We start from the raw sequence: 22,686 nt of genomic DNA on the forward strand, positions 1-22,686 counted from the left end.
GATAGCTCAAATCTGCAGATTAATGTGGCCTGAAAATACCTAGTTTCTACATATTTGTGTCTGGGTTTGTAAGAGAACAGAAACATGTTGTAAAATGTTTGATTTACCACCTGCATGCTAATCCTGGTGCAGATTTTTAAGATCTTTGTGTGAATCTGATTCACATCCAGACATTTAGACCCGTGTGCCAAAAAACCGCATTTCTTCAGGACCAAAGAGCAGCTCCAGATGGGAATAAAACACAACTTCATTTGGATGCACAGCCTGACATCCTCAAGAGATTTATATCAAAGCCTTCACCCCGTCTTCTCTGCATCCCGTCACCATGGCAACGCCTCCGGCTGTGAAGCGTGTGTAAAGCGAGAGCTGCAGATGAACAAAGAGCAGAGCTGTTTGTGTGTTCTCCTCCTGTTTAACAAAGGAAACGTGGATGTTTGGCGTTGAATCCGCCGTGGCTCCGATCCAAACGGGCCCCATTAGAATACGAGCTGCAGCAGCAGGAAGCGGCGAGGAGCCGACAAAATGGAGGCCGACGAGCGGAGCTGCTGCCCCGACCGGCTCCATCTGTCTGTCCGTCTGTCTGTGACAGAAGACGGAGATAAACTGAAATTTTCTTCATGCTGAAATTTAGCGTTACGTTTTGGAAGCGAAACCAGGCAGAACGCCGATCGCTGGTCCACAGCCTCGGTCTTAAAGGGGCAGTATCATGTAAAATCGACTTCTTTTATCTTTCCATCATGTTATAATGCTATTCCTTCATCAAAAACAAACCTGGAGTGTTGCTTTGACTCATTCATGAATGTAGCACTTCAAATGAATGAATGAATGAATGAGTCCACCCAGGTGCAAGACACCTGGGTGGACCTAGCTCCGCCTTCAAATCGCAGCTCCTCCCCCACTCAGCTCCTTCAGACTAGTCAGCAGAAATTAGCAAACACCTGGTGGGGCTGCTGAGCTCATTATAGGAGCTGCTGCTCAGAGCAACGCTGGTAAAAACGTTTTTACCAGTTGTTAAATGTAGTTAAACGTTTTTACCAGCGTAAAAACGTTTAACTTTTAAACGTTAAATGTAAAAACGTTTAACATTTAACTGGCTTAATAGAGAAGCCATGTTGTGATGACTTCCTGGAGGTGGAGCTTCAGAAAGAGCAGGTATTTTTAAAGAGACAGAGGCCCAATTTCAAGGCGTTTAATTGGGAAGTTAAATTTCTTTAAGTCATATTTGCTAGAGCATTTTGATAATAATTGAAGGTGACAGTTACTTTATTTGCTATAAAATGGCACTCTGTGCCTGGAAAACTCATAATATTGCCCCTTTAATACTAGACTTGTAAATAAATGAAGAGATCTTTCAATTTTAAAATGTAATGGAGAAAGCGGATCTGTTGCTATCATTCTTAACTATTTTGACCAAGCAGAATATATTTCTGTAAGCAGTTCTGTTTGGGCCACTCCTTTTAAACCATCAGAAAATCAAATAAACAGACTTTTAATTGCCCATTTTGACAGCAACCATCCTCCATATGAATATTATTTTTTAGCAATGCATCTTTACTTTTATTGGCTTGCTGCATGCTGCTGTAAAGGCATAGACCTCTGGGATTTTTAATATCTACAAAAAATTATTAAGAAATCTGGGAGCAGAAAGAGATTAAATTGGATGCAACACAGGTTGCATCATTTTAACTGTAAAAAAGGAAACAAATAAAGTTTCTAATTAACAACAGTTTAAAAAAAAACAGTTCTAATTAGTTCCAGTCTCCAATCTCCAATCTAATGTCTTGGACATTAGAGCAAGTTCAGACGTTAATAATTTTCATCAAGAATGTGGAACTAAAACCATGCTGAAAATCAGGAAATGTTGCATATCTGCTTCTATAGAAACATGTTTCACATGTAAAAATGTAAAAAGTAACTGACTGGAGTTATTGTTTTCTTACTGAAACTGATCAGATTTCTCCGTATGATTTGGGACCCAAAGGGACCGTCCTACTGAAACTGCCCGGGGCCCTTCAGGAGTTAAGCCCGGCCCTGACCCAAACATATGTTGGATTTTCCTTCTTTTCAAAGCAGAAACCAGAACTGCTGCTTCCTGTAGCCAATCACGTCCTCCGGTGAATTAAATATGGAGTCAAACAGGTCGGACGGCAGCGGGATGAGCTGAGTGACAGAAAGTTTCTGAAGGAGACGCTGGTTCCTTTCTGAGGCCGGATCTGTTGTTGTTTGGTTTTTAAATGAAGGATGAGGAAAAAATGCGACTGAGGCAGCGGTGAGTATCTGATGATCTCCTACTGTAGATGAAATTGAACTCTGAACAAGCCTGAACACGATCAGAGGTTTACGGAAAACCCTGAACACACCTTCTGCTGCCAGCTTCCCAGTTTCATTATGTCATGGGTTTTTTTTAGTTTCATGGTGCTATGCTGGTAGAATGGGTTATTAAAGTTACGTCACACTGTGATATGATCAGCAACATGTTTTAGACTTTATACAGTACAAGGTGATTTAAAAAATAGACTTACTTTTTATGAAATGGCCTCAAATCCTGGCAAATACTTGATCTGTTTGGTTATTTCTGATAAAGTATTTACAGCAGTGGTGTCCAAACTCATTCAATTTGAAAGAACTCCAGGAGCAACAACATTCTTAGCATTTTTCTCAATTATAAGCAAAAACTATTTTATATTTCCCTACTAAATAGACAATAAACAATTTAGTCCATGTTTGAAGAGTCTTAAGTGTTGACATTTTTAAAGAAGCGCTAATTAAAGATGGAGGGCAACATCAACTCCACATTATGTTTATGATTCATGACTCATTGGATTACAGTAAACTGTCAAAAACAAATCATACTAATATAAATACATTAAAAACATATACATATAAAAATATTAAACGAACAAGAAAAATTATAAAACAATAAGATTGTAAACAAAATATAAAATGAAGTAATAGTGATAATTAAATTATACTATTGAAAACAATAAATATTCATTTATGTCACATTGTATAATTAAATAAGTTGGAGAAGTTTCTATTTTTAACATGAATTCATCTAAAGTCACCTACAGATATCGCATGTCAACCATTTTTCCTGAGAAATTTTTCTTTAACGAAAAATGTACGAGTCGTGAGTGGCCATTCAAAGCTAGCCTAGCCGATGCTAATGCTAGCCTACCTGTGCTAATGGATAGCAGAGGAAGTTAGAAGGTGACTAGCCGATCCAAAGCTAATGATTTTTTATAAATAATCAAAACTTAAAAGTACATTTTCAGCAAGAAACAGGCGCTTGTTTTAAGTAAATAATCCCTTAATATTGATGAAAAAGTTCTAGTTTCACCAGCAGATTATTTCACTCATAACATGGAAAAATGTATTTATTAAATAATCTGCCAATGGGACAAGTACTCTTTTTTTTTTTTTTTTTAATCAATATTAAGAAGTTATTAACTTAAAACAAGCTCCTATTTCCTGCTCAAAATGTACCTGTAAGTCAGTTTTGTCTTATTTCAAGTGTACTAAGATATTTGGACTAGAAACTAAACCAGAAATACTTGGTAAGATTTTCCGTTTTTGCATTGTGTATCAGGCTGCTTTAACTTAATTACTGAAATATTCAACGCAGTAAAATAGTATCTTTCAACTTACAATCACTGTTAATCACTATTTCCACATATTTTCTGTTAGATAGGTCTCCATGCTGAATTCAGATTTCAAGGCACATCGGAACACGTTGAAAATCAGAATATTAAAGCACTGAAGCACACTGAGGAAAATGAGTGTTCCTAAAGAACCGCCAGCAGTGAAGCGGCCTGAAACACGGGAGGATGACGACATCGGGCCAAAGGAGCCGAAAGGTAAAGATGAGCAGGGAAAGGATTTCCCTAAAACGACTCAAACAGCAAAACCAGCGTTCAATCCTCTGACTCTCATCAAAGAGGACTTCAACCAGATTAAAGAGGAAATGAAGAAAATGTTCAAGGACAAAGACTCGGATCCCAAACCGAGCCAATCAGCGGAGAAGAGTAGCGGCCCTCTGACACTCCTGAAAGAGGAACTCTCCAACGTTTTCAGGTTTGGTCCTTCGAGAGATCGAGAGAACAAGAACGTGGAAAAGAAGGAAGATTCCAGGAACAACCCCAGGACAAAAGCCTCAAGAGGAGAGAGACCAGATGAAACGCCAAAGAGTCTGTTCAGGAGGGAGAACCCTCTCCTGAAGACGGCTCAAACAAATCAGGCTAAAAAGAGCAAAGCAGACTTAGAAATAAATCCAACAAAACAAAACAAGGAAACTGAAAACACACAGAAATCTAACGACCCGATAAACTGTCTGGATAAAACCAGGGTCAGTCAGATGACTGGTTGTGGTTCAGAGAAGAGACCCGAGAAGACAAAGACTCCAAAACCACAAAGTGAGAAGCTGTTTGCATCAACAGCAGGTATGGCTCTGAATCTATCAGCAAAACATAAAATCATCAACTCTGCTGTATTATCTCTGTAAAAACATCATACACTTAACAGATAAGTTACCTCCTATATGTGACCTACCTGTCTGTTTCTGAAACCTGTCTGCACTTCTGCTAAATGTGTGGAACGATGTTTTTTTGCAGCTCCTGAAAAAAGTCTGTCTAGAATCTGGGAGAACGAAGAAAAAGAAGAAAATGAACCTTTAGAAAAGGTTCTGTCCTCTGAAGTCAGTTTAATCCCTCTAAGAACCAACCTGAGGTCAGTTAAAGCAATTCACACGTTTAGTTTATTGCCGAATGGAAATGAAAACCTATGCAGTGAACATTTATGAGACCCCATTTAACAGGTGTAATCTGAAGATTTAACTCCCTTATTTTGCAGTCATCAGCCAACAGAAGACTTCTGGTCTCTGAAAAACTGTAAGTTAAGATGGATTTTATATGCTTCTTTTTTAAACTTACAATCTTCTCTCTTTATTTCCTTCTTTTAATAGACCTCACAGTGTCATCTGCATACAGTTTGACTTTAGTTCAGACTCGATTCATGTCACAGAACTGAAAGGTAACGTTTCAGAAACATGCAGGTTCATTTCCAGATCTCACAGCTTAACTTTACACTGTGGTGGGCACAGTTCTGCTAACACCAGAGCAACATTAGCGCTTCAGTGTTATTGCTAACTTTGAAAGAGTACTTAGAGTTCTCTAAATTTGTTTTTCCAGACAAATTCTAAAGCGTTAATTCACTTGGCTGTTTTATAAACTGTCAGCTGAATAAACTTCAACATCTGTGTGGAAGTTTTGGATTTCAACTGTTAATAATTCTTTGAGTAGTTATACGTTTATATTCGAAGTTAGCGCTTTAGCATTAGCTCCCACTAAACACCATGTTGATATAGTAATTTAGCGTTAGCGTGACTGACTTTTTAGTAAGCGGTGCCCACAACTGCCTTCACAGATCTTACAGCTTACTTCTAGAGATGAAGCATTAGCATTAGCTTCCACTAAATACCATATTGTAGTGCTTTAGCGTTAGCATATCTAGGTTTTTAGTTAGCCTTCTCAGTTAGATCTGCCTTCTGAAAGCTTACAGGTTACTTTCTAGCAGAGTTGAGTTGTAACTGGGAATTAAGTCAGATAAATGTAAACACTTAACATAATAAAAATTACAAAATATTTGGGTTTTCACTTGGACTTTCACAAAGTGAATTATGACTTTACTTAGACTACTCTACACTTTTATTTTCACTTAAAAAATACTTGGTATCTCACACCAAACATTAAATGTGTTAGAATGAAGAAGGCCTGGTGTAAAATCTGGCTCCATGTTGTTTACCTGCCATCTGAGGCTCATCAAATGTTTTTGTCATTGTTTTACCAACAGCTGCGATTTATCTGACCTTTGACCCCAACACGGCCAACTCAGAGCTTCGCTTAGCTGACGGCAACCGAAAGGCAAGTCGAGACTGGCTGACAGTTCAGCGTGCGGAGCACCCGGAGCGATTCGAGCAATGCCCCCAGGTTCTGTGCAGAGAGGGGCTGCTGGACCCGGCTTACTGGGAGGTATCATGGAGCGGCGGCGCCGACATCGGCGTTACTTACAACAACATCTCCAGAGATGGAGACACGGCGAGCTGCCTGCTGGGTCACAACCAGCGGTCCTGGAGTCTGGAGTGCTCAGACGGGTTCTACACGCCGTGCCACAACAACAAGAGATTCCAGTCCTGCTCACCTGAACCCTTCAGCAACAGGGTCGGCGTTTACCTCAACTGCCCAGAGGGGATGCTCTCGTTTTTCTGCGTTTCCAAGGATGCGATGGTTCACCTGCACACCTTCACCTGCACCTTCACGGAGCCGCTGTACCCCGGGTTCTGGGTGTGGGCCAGCGACGGCTCGGTGACTCTGTGTCAGGTGGAGCTGTGCTGGGAACGTCTTCTGAAATGAGACTAACGGTGCGACTGAAGGACTGCTGACGATTTCCAAACTGTCAGTCTTCTGCTGCGACTGAGTGAATGATGCGGGCATTAACCGACATCTTCTCATGAAGGACACAATATGTATGAACCAAGGAAGTGTTACTTTAGAAAGATTTCATGACAAAGACTAAATGAACTCTATAAAAATTTAATATTTAAGTGTAATTAATGAATTCTGTCGTGTTTACATGGTATCCCTCCTCATGCAAATCTTTATAAAGCCGGGACCTATTATTCAAACTTCACATTTCCATGTTTTTGTTCGTCCAACTGGGTTTCTACTGCTTCTAAAAGCAGCACAAGCGCTTAGAAAACCACCAGATGCTTTACGGTGATAAGTTAATGTTTTCTGGCATCTGTAAAACGACCTGTTTCAAAAACCTTCCGACTGGAACTTCATAAATCAGCAGCCAATGCCCTGTTACCTAGCAACCCCAGCAGAGTTCCGCCCGTCACCTAGCAACCCCAGCAGAATTCCGCCCGTCACCTGCGCAACCCAAGAGGAGCTCCAGCACGTTTGGTCAGCTGGTTAGAAGCAGCTTATTTGAATTTAAAGAGACAAGAAGTCCCCAAACAATCTCATAATCCAAGGAGGATTTTGTGCAGAAAATGTAATGAGCATGTTTGGTATCGCCCATAGTTCTATCCTAACCTGTTCAAAGAAGCATAATACGTCACAGATAAAGAAGGCCCCTATGTTTCTGTTTTGTACCCCTTTCTGTGCTGTTTCGTGTTGGTGTGTGTTGGTGTGTGCAGCCCGTCTCACCGGCAGCTGGCTCTCCTGACCCCCTCTGGCCTCATGCAGCTCTTTTTCCAGCTGCTCCAGGCGAGCTGCTCGCATCTGCAACACATAAATCGTATTGAAACAGCTTAAAAATGTTGTTTATACCAGCAACTTTCACTGTTGACACAAACTGTGTCATCTGCAGGGGCGTATCTAGATTATTTTTTTCAAGGGGGCCAGGCAGGGGAACAACTGGGGGGCACACCAAAATGACAATTTAATCTAAATGCACTAAAGTCATAGATTACAATGAGCAGTAACAGGACAAAACTTGAATAGTAAAACTATCTATTTTATTTTATATTTTATATATTTATCATGTTAAAACTATGTAGTAGATTTGTTTAGGTTTAGGACACAAGCTAATTTTTCTAGTCACACGATTAGCCTGTTTAGCTTAGCATAGCTTTACCTTGCCTAACTCTACTGTATTTTTAGCGCTGTTATGCTGACTCTATTCAACCTATCAATTTAAAGTGAAAATTATTGAACCGTTATAGACTACTAATTGAAAACAATAGTTTAATTCCTCCTTTTCTCCTTCATGAGGAGTTTTTTTGTGCAGCAGTCTAAAGCTGCTTTTTCTTCTTATTATTATTAAACATCAGATACATCAACCTGCCAATGGGACAAGGAATGGAAATTAGTCACTTTTATCTCAAGCATTTGCATGTAAATTTCAATTCAAATATAATGCCTCATTTTTTAAAAATAAACATGAAATAATGAACAAAAGATCAAACTATTGATGGTGGTTGTAAGACAACGAAAGGAGCGTTTCTGTCATCTATAGGCACCCAGAGCTTAAAGGAACCCACAGACAGCAGAAATAAAATGTCCTTATTTCCATTTTTATTACACCTGTTAATCCTTTCTGTTATTCTAATTAGTGCAGCTGCCAGCGGCCTCACCTGAGTCCTGTGCACCATCTCGTTGCTTGCTAAGTAGCGCTCCGCCATCAGAGACCGATGCACTTTGTCCTCCAGATTCTGTCGGATTAAATCTAACTGAAAGGAAATCTGCAGCAGCACACAGAGGTCAGAGGTTAACTAAAGACGGTAAGGAAGCTGCGATCTCCACGTTATGTTTCGTTCTCACCTCATCGATGCGCGGCAGCTGTGCCAGCCTGTGACACGTATGTGAGAGCACCTCCAGGCGTTCCCGCTCCTCTCGGTCAATTTCTCCCAGCAAAAAGTTCCTATAGGATCAAAATCCCACTGTTAGCCTCTTTTTCATGTAATAATTCAATAAAACCTTTAAACAGGAACTGAGACGATGCTTACAGTATATCGTTTACTGATTTTCATTAGCTATTGAAAAACGTTATGCTTGCTACTAATGGAGTTCTCTAGTTAACTAGTTAAAATGTTCTTTATTTTTAAGTTACGCAGATTATGTACGTGTAAATTTTTCAGTCAGCTTTTCAGTTTATCCCAGTTTGTCTCTTCAGTTTCAGCTAGTAAAAGTTATTACCATGCTAGCTACTTAGTGTATAACCATTAACTTTTTAATTTTATAGTCAATCACTCAGATGTTGTTTTTGTTTTTATACTCCATATTCTCCAAATTCTGTTATTTGATCTAATTAAGCGCTTTTACTCGCTAGCTGGTAACAGGCTGCTATGCTAACTGCGTAGCCAGACTGCATAAAACCATATTATGTCTAAACTCCTCAGATGCTACAAAATTATGTAATTTACAACAAATTTATGCATTTAATCACTCAATCTCACTCTATTTTTATTATCTCCCATCTTTAATTTTTATTTTTTAATTTTCCAGATTTCATTTGTTGCTAACATGTTGTGATGCTAAGTAGAAGCTTGAAGGAAGTTTTGTTTAGAGATTTCATAATTCATTTTATTTGTTGTTTTTATTGTTTTGTTTATTTATTTTGGTTATTTAAAATCTCTTCCTGTTTCAGTGTTAAATGTTCTTCCGTTATTATTATGCCATTACCATTATATTACTTGAAAATGGTCTCAAAACAGGATTATTATTGTTTATCTGAATAACTTCTGAGACAATTTGTCGTCCAAAAACATTTGTTATTATGACATGTCATCATATTAAGTTATTTCTATTTAAGATTTTAGTGAGAAAAATAAACAAGTGTGATATATTTTTGTTGATTTCCTGACCTTTCTTTGTACAGCTCCTCAAAGTGATGGTCGCCCAGCCGCCCGTCTCCTTCACAGATCACCGCCGTCTGGGGCGGAGCTCCGTCCAGGAAGTGATTAGGCAGCATGATGGCGGTCTCCCCGCCGGACACCATGCCTTGGCGAGACGCCGCTCGGAGCGGGCTCCTGGCTCGGTTCACGGCAGCCATAGAGGAGGAGGAGGAGCAGCAGGAGGACGAAGGCAGAGCCAAGTGATCCTCTAGATCCAAGCTGCCACTCAAAGCCGGCCCGGCGCCGGCGACGCTCCTCATCCCCGCGCCGCCCAGACCAGAAGCCAGAAGCCTCAGGTTGTGAGGTTGGTGTTTGAGTTCGTAGTAGTTGGTGAGATCCATGTAGAGCTCTAAAGAACGAGGAGAAGACTGAGGAACCATGCCTTTATCTCCATTTGGAGAAATTATTTTTAGCATTAGCTAATTGCAGAGGATGGTAGAGTTCCCAAAAACTTTACTCAATAAGAATAGCACTACTTCAACATATCTTTACTCAAGTAAAGTAAAATAGTATTTGGTACAAAGTCTACTCAAGTACTGAATAACTGATCAAATTATCAATCATTTAATATTTAAAAATGACATCATCAGAGGGACCAAAACATAAAGTTACGTGGAAATTTTGTATTTTAAGGACAAAATTGACAATAATTCACCTAAGTTACAAAAAGTAACAAAATCAGGCAAAATAAAATGTTTCCAAATCAATTCTTTCAATAAAAAACTTCTGAAACTTTTAACTAATCTGCAGGTTTGTCTGGTGAATTTTTGGATAAAACATGTTTGCTTTTCAGTGGTTAGGAAATCCATAAATTTTACTCAAGTAAGAGTAAAAATACTTCACAATAAAATTACTCAAAGTACAGTGTAGTAAAAATACTCTTAAAAGTAAATTTTTTCAAATAAGTTACTCAAGAAAATGTAATTTAGTAAACGTAACTAGTTACGACCCAACTGTAAAACTGATAGGACTTTCAGACACAAGCCAACAGGAGATCAGAACATTATATCAAGATTTCTAAATAAATATCCCATATTTTTGGTGAGGATGATGAAAACAAACAAAACCAATGATTTGATCTCTCTAGATAATGTCTGGAGTTAAATACTTTATACTCTTTTAATAAAACAAATTTTATCTCTCGGTCTTTGGTACATTTTGGTTGTTTAAATTTAAGTATTTTCCTAAAATATTTCTTCTGTTTAGTTACAACAGCTGCTTTTTATTCCCTTTAATTATAAACTCAACTCAGTTGCTGCATTAGTTTAATTTATCTGATTATTTCTTTCCACTTACGTCAGACAGAAAACAGCGCTCTGCTTTTAATCTCTGCTCAGCTTAACTGGATTCAGGTTCAGATGATTTAATTGGACTGAGTCATAACGAGGCAGCCAATCAGATTAGCTGGACAAGTCAATCCCTTCCTGTTGAAATGAAGAGCGGTCCCGGAGGAGTTCTCACTGTTTCTGCTGTTTATGATGTGTTTATGGCGTGTTTGGTGTGTGTTTGTGGCTTGTTTGTGGTGTGTTTATGGCGTGTTTGTGGTGTGTTTATAGCGTGTTTGTGGTGTGTTTATAGTGTGTTTGGTGTGTGTTTGTGGTGTGTTTATGGCGTGTTTGTGGTGTGTTTATGGCGTGTTTGTGGTGTGTTTATGGCGTGTTTGTGGTGTGTTTATAGTGTGTTTGGTGTGTGTTTGTGGCGTGTTTGTGGTGTGTTTATAGTGTGTTTGGTGTGTGTTTGTGGCGTGTTTGTGGTGTGTTTATGGCTTGTTTGTGGTGTGTTTATGGCTTGTTTGTGGTGTGTTTATGGTGTGTTTGTGGTGTATTCATGGCATGTTTGTGGCGTGTTTATGGCGTACTGTATTTATGGCGTGTTTGTGGCGTGTTTATGGCGTATTTATGGCGTGTTTGTGGCGTGTTTAATGAGGATAAATGTCGTTACCTTTAAGTTGGTGCAGCACGTCGGTTCTCCCGGATGAAGCCAGGTTTCCTGCTTCCTGCTCCAGTTTGCTCTGCAGCTGCTTCAGCATCTCCTGCATCCAAACGGAGGAAAAATATCACTAATATTAAAATATTTACTAATCTGGCTAAAACACAAAGTCCTGGCATCAACCATCCATAAAAACAGGTTTTTATTCATCAGATGGAATCAGTCCGTCTTCCTGCTGAACATCCTGACTGATAAACCGAAGCTGGATAATCCAGCTGCTCAACATCTGCACACGTGACTGCGCACATGCATGCTGGTGTGACTGGAGCTGCAGGACTAACGGCTGCTTTTATAGATTAATTTATTATTTCTTTAATTCAGTGTTTTTGTTTAATTTGTGAAGTAAATATGTGCAAATTTAAATAAATCTCAGGAAGACTTTGAGGTTTTGAGTTGCTTGAAGCTAAAAGTGTTCAGATGAACTGAGATGATTTTACTGACTGAAACTATTTTCTGATTTTCTGAGTTCATTTAATATCTAGAAAACTTACATAAGAATCTGTGTTCAATTTGAACTGAACACAGATTTGCAGCTGCTGATAATAATTTGATGCTGATTTTTTAAAAGATGAAATATTTCCTTATTTGTAAAGCTGATACAAAACATAACATCCCAAGATGCTCAACATTCCTCATTTTAACTTTTTCAATTATTACTATTAAACTCCTACTTTCTTCCACTAATACTACAACTTTTTTCTCATACTATTATTACTTTTTATGACTTTTATCTTATATTGTTACAATCTTATTCTCTTATTATTTTGACTTACTACCATACGACTTTATTTAAATAATATTATTACTTTATTCTTGAAATATTATGATTTTATTTGTCGTATTATTACAACTTTGTTCTTGTGTTATTTTGACTTACTGTCATATGATTTTATTCTGACTTTATTCTTGTAATATTACGGATTTTTCTCATATTATTACAGCTTTATTCTCACATTATAATGATTTTTGTTGATGACATTATTCTTATAAAATTATGACTTCATTCTCGTATTATGATTTTTTTTTTCTCGTATTATTCTGACTTATTTCTAATTTTTTTTAGTAGCTTGGCCCTGACGGTCACTAGTTTGAACCCAGCAGAAATGAAGCGATCAGAAGACTTTCTTCATTTCAACTTAAATCTGATTCTTCCTGAAGTCACAACAGTCAGGGAACAGGCTGTTCTATGATCCATGACCTCTGACCCCTGGCCCTAGACAGACTGCAGCTCCCTTGGTGCACAAAGGAGAAAAGCAGGAGATCCTTCCTCCCAGCAGCTGGCAGACTTCATATCAAAATCAATAAATGTTTGTATCCCTGCTGGCATTTTCACAAACATTTATTCTGTTTTTACTAATTTTTAAATAAAATCATTTCTTTCTTATTGCATCTGTTTTTCTGCACTGCACTGGTATACTGTAACTTTTATGTTTTTTGTGTGAATCGACGTATCAAGGATATTTCTATTCTATTCAGTTTTTGTTTGTTTTTCAGTATTTGATCTGATAATCAGTCAGAATCGAGGAAAACCTGCCCGTCACTAGTTTAGATTATTTAAACTGTGACTGAATGATTCTCAGTGAGTCTCTGCGGTGCAGCAGCTGGTCGACTCACCTTCATGCCAAACGTCTCCGTCTCCAGTTTGCACAGGTGGTGCGAGTTGTCCTCCAGCTCCCTCCGCAGGTGGGAGTTCTCCTTGCGGAGAACCTCCACCTGCAGGGCCAGATGGTCATAGGAAACCACAGCGTTGGCCATGTTCACCCACTGCAGCGCCCCCTGCAGGACAACAGCAACATGGCAGGTTTACACATGCAGAACAAAAGCTGTAGACAAACAGCTGATCACTGGCCGTTTGCAAAGTTACACAGTAAACAACTAACAGTAACGTTCAGTGTGTTCATTATTTAAAGTCATTTTCATCATGTTATTCATACACTTCTAAAGCCAATAGTTCTTAACTAAATATTTATTTTACAAGCTAAATATCTGGGTTACAAACTAAACATTTAGCTTGTGAATTAAATATTTAGTTTAACTAAATATTAAATGTTTAGTGGATTTTAAACTAAATGTATTTGTTCTTTTTTCTGTCTATGTGTATCATAGGTCTGCTGAAACAAAGCAATCAATAATAAGGCAATCAAAATAGTTCCAGAGTAGATATATCTTTTCCAAACTAAATATTTAGTTCAGACCTAAATATTTAGCTTGCTAACTATCTAACTAGTTTATTAGCTAAATAACTAGCTTGCTAGTAAGCTAACCAACTTGGCAGATAGTTAGCTAAAGCATTAGTTCGCAAGCTAATTAACTAGCTAGCCATTTAGGTAGTTAGCAAGCTAAATATTTAGTTTGGAAAGTAATTTGCAAAGTTAGTTAGCTGGTAGCAACTAGCTGCAGTTAGTTGGCAAGCTAACCAACTAGTTAGCTCAATATTTAGCTAATATGCAAATGAGTTAGTTTGGAAAGTAAATGTTTACTTTAGAACTAAGTGTCTCTAGTATTTAGTTCAGCGTTAAATATTTAGTTTGTAAACTAAATATTTGTTTCACTGAGGATAATGAGTCTCTGTGGCCTGCAGGAAACATGAAACGTTTGGTCTCATTTAATGTCAAGTTGCTCCGTTTTACGCTGTAATTTTCTTGCATCTCCATTAAAAACAAAGTAAACGTGTGAAAATTCCCCTTATGAATGAGAGACGTTACCGTGTGGGTCGCCTAACACTGCAGAGCTCAGCTGGTGTGTGTCTGTGTGTGTGTCTTTTATGTCCTCCATCAAAGAACTCAGATATATTGATGTTCACCATCGCCATGGCAACAGGGCGGCATCCCTTGTCTCATTACTATGGCGACAAGTATATATCAAGCCAGCGCCTCTCTCGCTCTCTCTCACACACACACACACACAGAGCTGCAGTCGCTGCAAAGCGTTCATAATTAAAGGAACAATCAAAGGTTAGAATCTTATTTGATTCACAGCATAAAATGTGTTGATTCTGAGCTAAAATGGAAACAAAAATATCTGAGTGGCAGATATGAAAAAACAAAAAAAAACTGGAATCTAACCTGCAAAAAGCTGAGAATAACCAGCTTTTCCTAGAGGATTAACACTGATCCTGAGTCAGCACTTACACTGAGGTGGAGAGAAAACCCAGAAAAAATGGAGAATAAATTTAATCTGAAAACAAAGACATGAAAGGAGAGGCGCTGTAATCTGCTGACAGGATAAAAAAGATTAACTGGTGCTGCAGCTGTGAAAACACTGCAGCACACCCACTCAGAAACACCAGAAATCTGAACATATTCATGCCCAGTATCACCCCAGTATCATCCCAGTATCACCCAGTATGACCCAATAACATCCCAGTAAGGAGCTGCAGGTCTAAGAGAAAAGCAAGCAGCAGCAGACAGAATGAAGTCAAACGACGGCCTTAAACCCACTGATGTGGCGCCATTTTCCTATTACTCCTCTTGATCTCCCACTTTGGATGCAGTTGCCACGGTAACCAAGCATTCTCGTGGGAGGACACAGAGGAGAGATGGAGGATGGGAGGATGAGGAGGCGGGGCGGCAGGAGGGAGAGAGCCACACTCTTTGGACAAACGCATGAAGACTTTAAAGAAAGAATGAAAATCCTCAAATAAATCTAAATAAAATTTATATTAAAAGATATTTTTACAGTAGAAAATAGGAGGAAAATAAAAGATATAAACCTAGAAAGTGATTTAAAAAAATTCTATTTTCAAAAAAATGTCTAATATCTTGTAATAGTACAGGATATTGTTAGATAATTCAGATAATAACAGCATAAAAATATGTATAAAAAATTACCTTTTTTGATGTAAGGTATTGATACAATGTATTGATAAGTAATTATACAATATATACTGAGTTAGTTTGGAAAGTAACTCAAAAGTATAACGTGTAAACTTCTCACTTCTTTTTGAGCTAGTAGAAAAATGACTGATCCTTATGTTGTATTTATGAATGTATGTATGTGTATTGTTTTTTGTTGATTTGTTTTATTGATTGGTTTAAGTAAAGAAAGAAGTGTGATCTGAGTCTGGGCTAGCTGCTAGCAGACTGCGCCACACTGCAGCTTGCACCACTCCAGCGCTCCAGGCATTCATGTGACTCCTCTGACCTTCTGAGTCACAAACCGTATTTAAAGGCGCCGTTCCTCTGTAAGTTTTTAATGTTATGGATCATGGCTTTACAGCAGCAATGCAGGCAGGTAATAAATCTAACTTAAAAAGAAACCTGACAGGAGCTGCAGCTTCAGGTCGACTTTTCACATTTAGTATCTTATTTACCTCTACAGGATGTAATCTATCCTCCAAACATTTTTTAACCATGTGGGTCTGTCAGTTTTTACCATATTTCTGAGATGTCAAGCTCAGAAATATGAGCTATCTTGCTTATTATGCAGCATCTCACAGCCTCATATCTGGATAATATTAGTTATGATATCTGCAGCAGCTAACCCACGCTTCCTCCTGTGTTTGCTTAGCCTGGTCATTGCCTTTCTTTGCAAATTCGCTCAAATAAAATCTTGATTAGTTCGAAACTAAATATTTAAGTTACAAACTAGTTAGTTTTCAACTAAATGTTTAATATTGAGCTTAATACTTAGTTAGTCTACAAACTGAATATTTAGCTCCAAATTATGTATTTATTTTGACTAAATATATAGTTTCAAAGTATTTATTATCCAAGCAAAGTATTTAGGTAAATATTTAGCTTGCTAACTAAATATTTAGCATCTTTAGGTCCGAGCTAAATATTTAGCAAATATGCAAATTAGCTATTTTTGAAAATAAATGTCTACTAAATATTTAGCTCAGAATTAAATTTTTATTTGGGAACTAAATATCTAGGTCTCTAACTAAATGTTGAATTTGCAAGCTAACTACTTAGTTCGTTAACAAAATATTTCTTGCTAATTAAATATTTTGTTTGGAACTGTAATATTTCTAATATATGAATAAACTGGTGAAAATATGACTGAAAAATTAACATCCTTTTTTCTTTATGACAGGCTAAACACTAAATATTGCTATCAATTTCTTACTGTGTAACTTTACAAACGGCTGTTATTGGGCTTCTAGTCGATTACCCTGATAGTAAACAAACAATACATGTTTATATTTATTATGCTATTTAGCATATTTATTATGCTATTTAGATGAAATATGTCCTCCAAATAAATTCTAACTATGTGTGGACGTGAACTTTTACCAGACTTCCCAGACGTCAAGCTAGCTGTCTTGTTAGCATAGCGTCTTTCTCTCGTAGCCTCATATCCACCGTGTTCCCGGGAGGTGTACTTGGGTTACTGTGGAAACTGTTATGGGTATTACTTCCGGTGCCCACCGGAAGTAGCATTATTTCACTGGGTAATGTATAGGTTTGTTTGTTTATTTTGCTAATCTATATTCATAGACATTACATTATACACTTCGGCTTGCCTTTGTATTAGCCTGGCCTTTACAATCTTCTAGAATAAAATCAGTCTGGGCTTCCTCTTAATTATTTGTATTGTTTCCGGCAGAATTTCTACTGGGCCAATCAGCGAACAGAAGGAGAAGTTATGAACGATGACGTCGATTTTCTGCGCTGCTTTTAGAGTTGTAGTCAGCCTGTAGTTTTAGTGAACGAAGCCGTTCAGTCCGTGTTGGTAACTCTTCCAGATGTTAAATTAACATTAACAGCCGCCTCGTTCGCCTCGGCTCTTGTGAAATATGTTTGATTACAGCGCAGGCAACTTCCGGTGTTACACCATATTCTGTGACCACCGTATACTGTGGCGCTGTCTCATTTTAACACAATGCGACGCCAACAACGGAAGACGCGGAGAATGCCAAAATAAAAATAAAGAAAAAGTCGGACAAAGAATAAAAAGTATCATCAGTCCTCAAATATTATGACTATTACAGAAATATAGACGATCACACATTATGATAGTGCCTATCATGTACTGTGACCACATTGTAAGTCATAGTAAAATACTTATTTAAACTGCTAACTCTCTCCTTCCTCAAAAATAATAAACAGTAGCATCATAATATTGTAGGTCAGACAGTAAAAAGCGGCTGAATCATGAAGGGAACGGATGGAAATGGAAATGATTGACTGGAAGCTGCTGTGGCGGTGAGCAGTCATGCAGAAACATCACATTAAAACTCTTCCTTATTATCTAACCATTCAACACGACCGATCAGACCTTCAAGCTCCCAAATGGCCGGAGGGACGACGGTTAAAGGTCAAAGGTGACACACTTTATATGACAGTTATGTAACATTTTTACAGTCCAGAGAGAAATGTTCATCTTCTGAAGCATGATGTGTGAACAACGACGTCTGACGGAATATTTGGAGTTCTCTCAGCTCCCTCCAGATTATTAGTTTTTAACTACTTTATAGTTCTCATTATGTTATAGAGTCATAAAAGTCATAAACGTTATAAAAATCTGCCGCAGTCTTCATTCCTATTGCTTTTAGTGCAGCTTAAGGGAAACTAAAAGTGTGTAAGGTGAAAAAAAATCATAAAATAGACTTTAAAAGTAAGTTATATATATATATACACTTTTTAACCCTCAACACTGAAAAAAACACTTGGCTGGTAGCTAAAGCAGGGAGTAAACAGCCAGAGCACTTAGGCAAACACTGGTGTTGTTTGTGAGCATAATGTTTATCAGGTACCAGTTTAACTTGTGACAGCTCTAAACTATCAACTTGAACTGATTATGTGGAGAAAAGTGAGACTTGCATAGCTGGTCTGGTGAGACTGTTATGGGAGGAACATGCTAGTAAACCTCAGAGTATCAACACGGATCAGAACCAGAACAGAAATTACAACATCTACCTGAACACTGCCAGAGTTTTGGTGTTTTGAACTGAAGGTTTTGTCACAGTTTGTACTTCAGTTTACTTCACGACAGAGTGCTTCCAAATCCCTCCACTGGGTGCCGGATTGATGGGTCTCCAAGCTACTGCACTTCTTCTCACTGGATAATTCAACATAAGTTTCCACTTTATAAACTCAATAAAATAAAGAAAATCACTTTTGTGTGAATGAAACTGTTTTATTCCCATAAATTAAAGCCACTGTTAGAATATAGCTTTACTAAAAATTAAAACCAGCTCAATAATTTCCATTTGCATGATTTATTGTTTTTCTCTTTCTACCAAAAACTGGGTGATTAAAGTCTTCAGTCTGGTTCTTTGGTCTCAACTAGATCCTTTTTTGGAGGATAATTTAGTTTAGAGAAACTTCATAATTCATTTTATTTGTTGTTTTGATTATTTTTGTTGGATATCTGAAACGTCTACCAGTTCCAGTGTTAAATTTTCATTATAATTTAAAGTTTATTGATCGTTAAGAGTGAATTCTTGCATTATTATTACCATTATATTTCTTGAAAATGGTCTCCAAACAACAACAGTTTTGTCGTTTATCACAGTAACTTTGGGACATTTTATCATCCAGGAACGTTTGTGACAGTGACGGGCAGAGTTGGATCTTTGTCTACTTTTTAGAGATTTCCAGACTAAATCTGACCAGAATCCACAAAAAAATATGACTTGTGAATCATTTAAGCATAAAAAGACCTTAAAGTTGGTGAAAAAAAGCTGATTTTGATTCTGACAGAAACTTTTAAAATCATCATGTTTGCCTGTATTTTGATTTCACTTCGTCCTGTTAGCATTCGGTGAATCACTTTGTCTCTGTTAGCCTGAAGCTTCTGCAGGATATAGATTTCTAACATCAACAGAAAACAGAAATCTTTTCAGCAGAGAGGCAGATGAGTCGTAGCTATAAGACCCTGAGCAGAAATATTTATAATTGATGCTCAGTCTGATGTTTTAGGATGTTATTTTGTCTGTTTGTAGCTTTTTCCCCTCCAGACGCACCGAGTCCGATCAGCTCTGCTCCCGGCCCCGTTTCTCCCTACATGCAGTCGATCAGCTCTGTTCTGACTGAACATTTATTTATTTCCTGATATTTGTGGAGAAAACAGAAGCAGCTGTCGACTGCCACGCCCTCCACCTCCGTCAAACCTTCTGCAGAACCTGATCAGATTCTGGTGTTTTTTCAATTCAAACTGCAGATTAAAACCAAAAGATTCCTGAACAAAACATTTACATTTCTTCCTATTGAATTCCAGCTCTTAGCAAAGAGTAAATCAGAATAAAGTAAAGTAGCAGACCGTCAGAAAAATAGTTAAAATCCACGTCTTTTGGTGAAAAATACAGTGATGACAATTATTTCAGTAATCGATTATTTTCACAATTAATCTGATAAAAAAAATCCACATTCTGATGAATTTTCATTCAATAGTGAATCTAACATGAATGTGAAAATCTCATAACTTTTTTCCATTTGATTGGCTGATTTGTTGATTATTTCGTGGATTAACTGATTAATAACAGGATAGAAAAGATTTTTTAATGTTACCGAATCTGAACTGCGTGAAGCTAAAACTGAGGAGTTCTGGGTAGAACATATTTACAAAACAAAAAACGTTTTTATTCCTTTTAGATTAAAATGTTTATATTTTTGTACAGTTTTGTCTTAATTACTGCTCTAACTGTGTTGTTCTTTCAGCAAATTGCTTTTTTAATTCTCTACACTCCGGTCAATCCATTGCTAAATTAGTAAACGATTATTTCAATCATTGATTAATCACAGTTAATTTGATTGGTTTTCAATTAATTGAAAAATATTCTGCTTACTGATTTATTTTTTGCCTTTTCTTCAAGAACGTGGCAGCAGCTTTTTTAAAGATTTGCAAACTTCAGTGTATTTAATGCTTGGGCCTCTTTCTGCTGCTGTGACTCTTTATTGTTGCAAATGGAGCAAAGTGATGCTCAGTAGCGCCCCCTAAAGCCGGAGAATCGCATGATGGTCCATCAAGCTGGACTCTTTATTTCTGCTTTTATCGCTCAAAGACCCGCCCGGAAAATAAGTTAATCATATTTAAAAATCTAAATTCAGATTATATTTATGAAAATATTTAAGTGAAAAATTTAACGAATTAAATTTGGAATCATCTGCATTGATTTATGATGTTAAAATGGACGATAAGCTCATCATAAAAATGCAAAATATGAGCAAGTTTTGAGGAAATTTTACATTTATTTTACAGAAATTATCACAAATCTATAAGAAAAGAGTTGAAGCAGCGAACAAATCTGTTATTTAGCGCAACAAATAAACAGCAGCATTAAACTAAAGGCCCGTAAAACCACATTAATCATAAAACCTGCACACAAAGCTTTAATCTGCAGCAGTGAAACGACAATCAGCAGCAGAATTACTCAGGATTAACCAGCAGAACGGACCAGTGAACCCAGTCCGACCAGTACCGCCAGGCACAGACCGCAGGGGCTGAAAATGACCAGCCAGCCGGAAAAACCCGGCCTGATTCCGCATTCAGCTCAATGTGACCTGAAGGTGGATAAAACCTGAAACCGAACAGAATCCGACCGGAACCGGATGAGAATCGGCAAATTTTGCTCTTATAGCTGCGTCGGATATTTGACCTCATTTTAGCTGCTACTGCGGTTTTTTTCTGACGACATCTATGATTCATGAGCTCCTCCATCATCCATCCCTCCATCATCCATCCCTCCATCATCCATCCCTCCTTCATCCATCCCTCCTTCATCCCGCATGAAGGAGAAAACCAGGTCGAACCCGCGTCTCTCTGAAAAAACCCGCAATTTGCTAAATAACGGGATCCGGAATCCATTTTCCTCCCGTTTATTTAGGGAAAACAATTTCACGTTAAATGTACGAATCAAATGTTTTAACAAATTCAGTTCATGTCTGAACCGCCTCAGGGAGGAGAACTGAACCGAGCCCAGCTGGACTGTTCCGAACCAAGAAAGAAAAGCGGAATTCAAAGGGAAAGGAGAGAGAAATGAAAGGAAACGAGGAGCGGTCTGTCCTTACCTCATGACTCCAAAAAGAGCTGAAGATCAATGACGAAGAGGAGGAGAGCGAAGAAGAGGAGGGATGAAGAAAGGGTGGAAAGGGAGGGGGGATTTATTTAATCTGCTATTCACTAAAATAATCTGATAAAATTATGTCTAAATATCACAAAAAGCATAAAAAATATAGTCGGATTTTTAAAAATCGGATCATTTTTGCCTTAAAACGTTTAAAGCAACCTGCTGTTTTTAAAAAAAAATCATTGCAATATCACGTCCCCGCCACCAGGGGGAACTGAAGTGTTGCAGTCCAACGTACTGGCATTCAATAGTGCCACCTGGTGGCGGAAATGGTGAAACACACTCTTCTGGAAAATGTTTATCTCACATTGAAACCCCGTTTTATAAATACCTGTTGGGGTTAATAATTGTTTTTGTTACATTTTTGTTTCTGATTTTGAAATTTCTTGTAACTTTCATTGAATTTTTATTATTAATGTGTTGTAATGTTGTTTTATTTCTACTATTAATACTGTTTTAACGTCTGAGACTGTCAGCAATCATCTCTTTTAGATTCAAAATAACTATCATTTTCCTTTTGAATGGTTTAAAATAAAACGGTTAATTTTACACTTAACGTCTCTGTTAAAATATATTTTCAGTTGGTTTTCGATTTATAATATGCAATATGGAATTTATTGTGGATTAAGGATCAATATTTAGCAGAAGTTACCCTGTTTTAGTTTTCAGTTTCTCACATCATAGTTTAAGGAATAAATTTTTCTGTCTTTTATGACATCGTTGAAATTGACATTTCTAATATGTCTTGTGCTTCATGCAGATGTAATTTTTAAACTTTAAACTGGACTTTTTCTGACTGCAGTCTAAGAGGGTTTATTGTCTGTTCTTTAGCTCTTGTAGTTCTGCATTGTCACCACTAGAGGGCGAGAAAGGATTCAGATTATTCATAATCTGAAGGTTTATTGACACATTATTCACGATCAATCATATATATATATATATGTGTTTATTTTTATGCAAATTATTCTATTTAGTTGAATAATCTTTGAAAAGTATGTCAATTATTAATCAAAATTTTATTAAACTTACAACATCAAATTGTAGCACTATTGATACAAAAATCAAACTATTTTTATTTTTTTTTTTTTGCATTTTTACAAAATAAACTTGCTTTTATAAGAATTTTCTATTTATTATTTGATTCATTTATAGTCTGTTTGTGCGAATTTGGGAGTTCTAAATAATAATAATGATAAATAAATAAATAAATTTAAATAAATAAATAAATAATAAAGATGTGCAGAACGTCGCTTAATTTAACCAAAAGATCAGTTCATGTGAAACATCA

The 22,686-nt window shown here is 37.3% G+C and overlaps 2 protein-coding genes across 4 annotated transcripts in view; one reads left to right on the plus strand and one right to left on the minus strand.

Annotated features, from left to right (window-relative positions):
* The window catches only part of apc2 (APC regulator of WNT signaling pathway 2), a 34,002-nt gene extending 12,271 nt beyond the window's left edge, over positions 1-21,731 (minus strand). Inside the window, exons 1-7 of the mRNA XM_032571487.1 lie at positions 21,340-21,731; positions 12,998-13,159; positions 11,336-11,426; positions 9,365-9,743; positions 8,322-8,421; positions 8,135-8,242; positions 7,206-7,280 (exon numbers count right to left, since the gene is read on the minus strand). Of these exons, the coding sequence (XP_032427378.1) occupies positions 7,206-7,280; positions 8,135-8,242; positions 8,322-8,421; positions 9,365-9,743; positions 11,336-11,426; positions 12,998-13,138 (894 nt within the window). The 5' untranslated portion in view covers positions 13,139-13,159; positions 21,340-21,731. The remainder of the gene's footprint in view (positions 1-7,205; positions 7,281-8,134; positions 8,243-8,321; positions 8,422-9,364; positions 9,744-11,335; positions 11,427-12,997; positions 13,160-21,339) is intronic.
* Positions 1,155-6,684, plus strand: LOC116725438 (tripartite motif-containing protein 16-like). Of its 3 annotated transcripts, none has more exons than XM_032571488.1 (5): positions 1,155-2,269; positions 3,688-4,439; positions 4,611-4,725; positions 4,849-4,886; positions 5,848-6,684. In XM_032571488.1, the coding sequence occupies exons 2-5, from the start codon at positions 3,776-3,778 to the stop codon at positions 6,405-6,407; spliced, it is 1,377 nt and encodes a 458-aa protein (XP_032427379.1). In that variant the 5' UTR covers positions 1,155-2,269; positions 3,688-3,775; the 3' UTR covers positions 6,408-6,684. The 3 variants fall into 3 exon arrangements, with proteins under 3 accessions (XP_032427379.1, XP_032427381.1, XP_032427380.1); XM_032571490.1 differs by having other exon boundaries at positions 3,692-4,439; XM_032571489.1 differs by lacking the exon at positions 1,155-2,269 and having other exon boundaries at positions 3,477-4,439.
* Positions 21,732-22,686: the final 955 nt, after the last annotated feature.

Source organism: Xiphophorus hellerii, chromosome 9 (genome assembly GCF_003331165.1).
Source record: "Xiphophorus hellerii strain 12219 chromosome 9, Xiphophorus_hellerii-4.1, whole genome shotgun sequence".
Lineage (NCBI taxonomy): Eukaryota > Metazoa > Chordata > Actinopteri > Cyprinodontiformes > Poeciliidae > Xiphophorus > Xiphophorus hellerii.

Coding starts and splice junctions, on each gene's coding strand:
- LOC116725438 (XM_032571488.1), top strand. CDS start 3,776: ATGAGTGTTCCTAAAGAACCGCCAGCAGTGAAGCGGCCTGAAACACGG. Junction 4,726..4,848: donor CCTCTAAGAACCAACCTGAG/GTCAGTTAAAGC, acceptor CTTATTTTGCAG/TCATCAGCCAACAGAAGACT. Junction 4,887..5,847: donor CTTCTGGTCTCTGAAAAACT/GTAAGTTAAGAT, acceptor TTTTACCAACAG/CTGCGATTTATCTGACCTTT.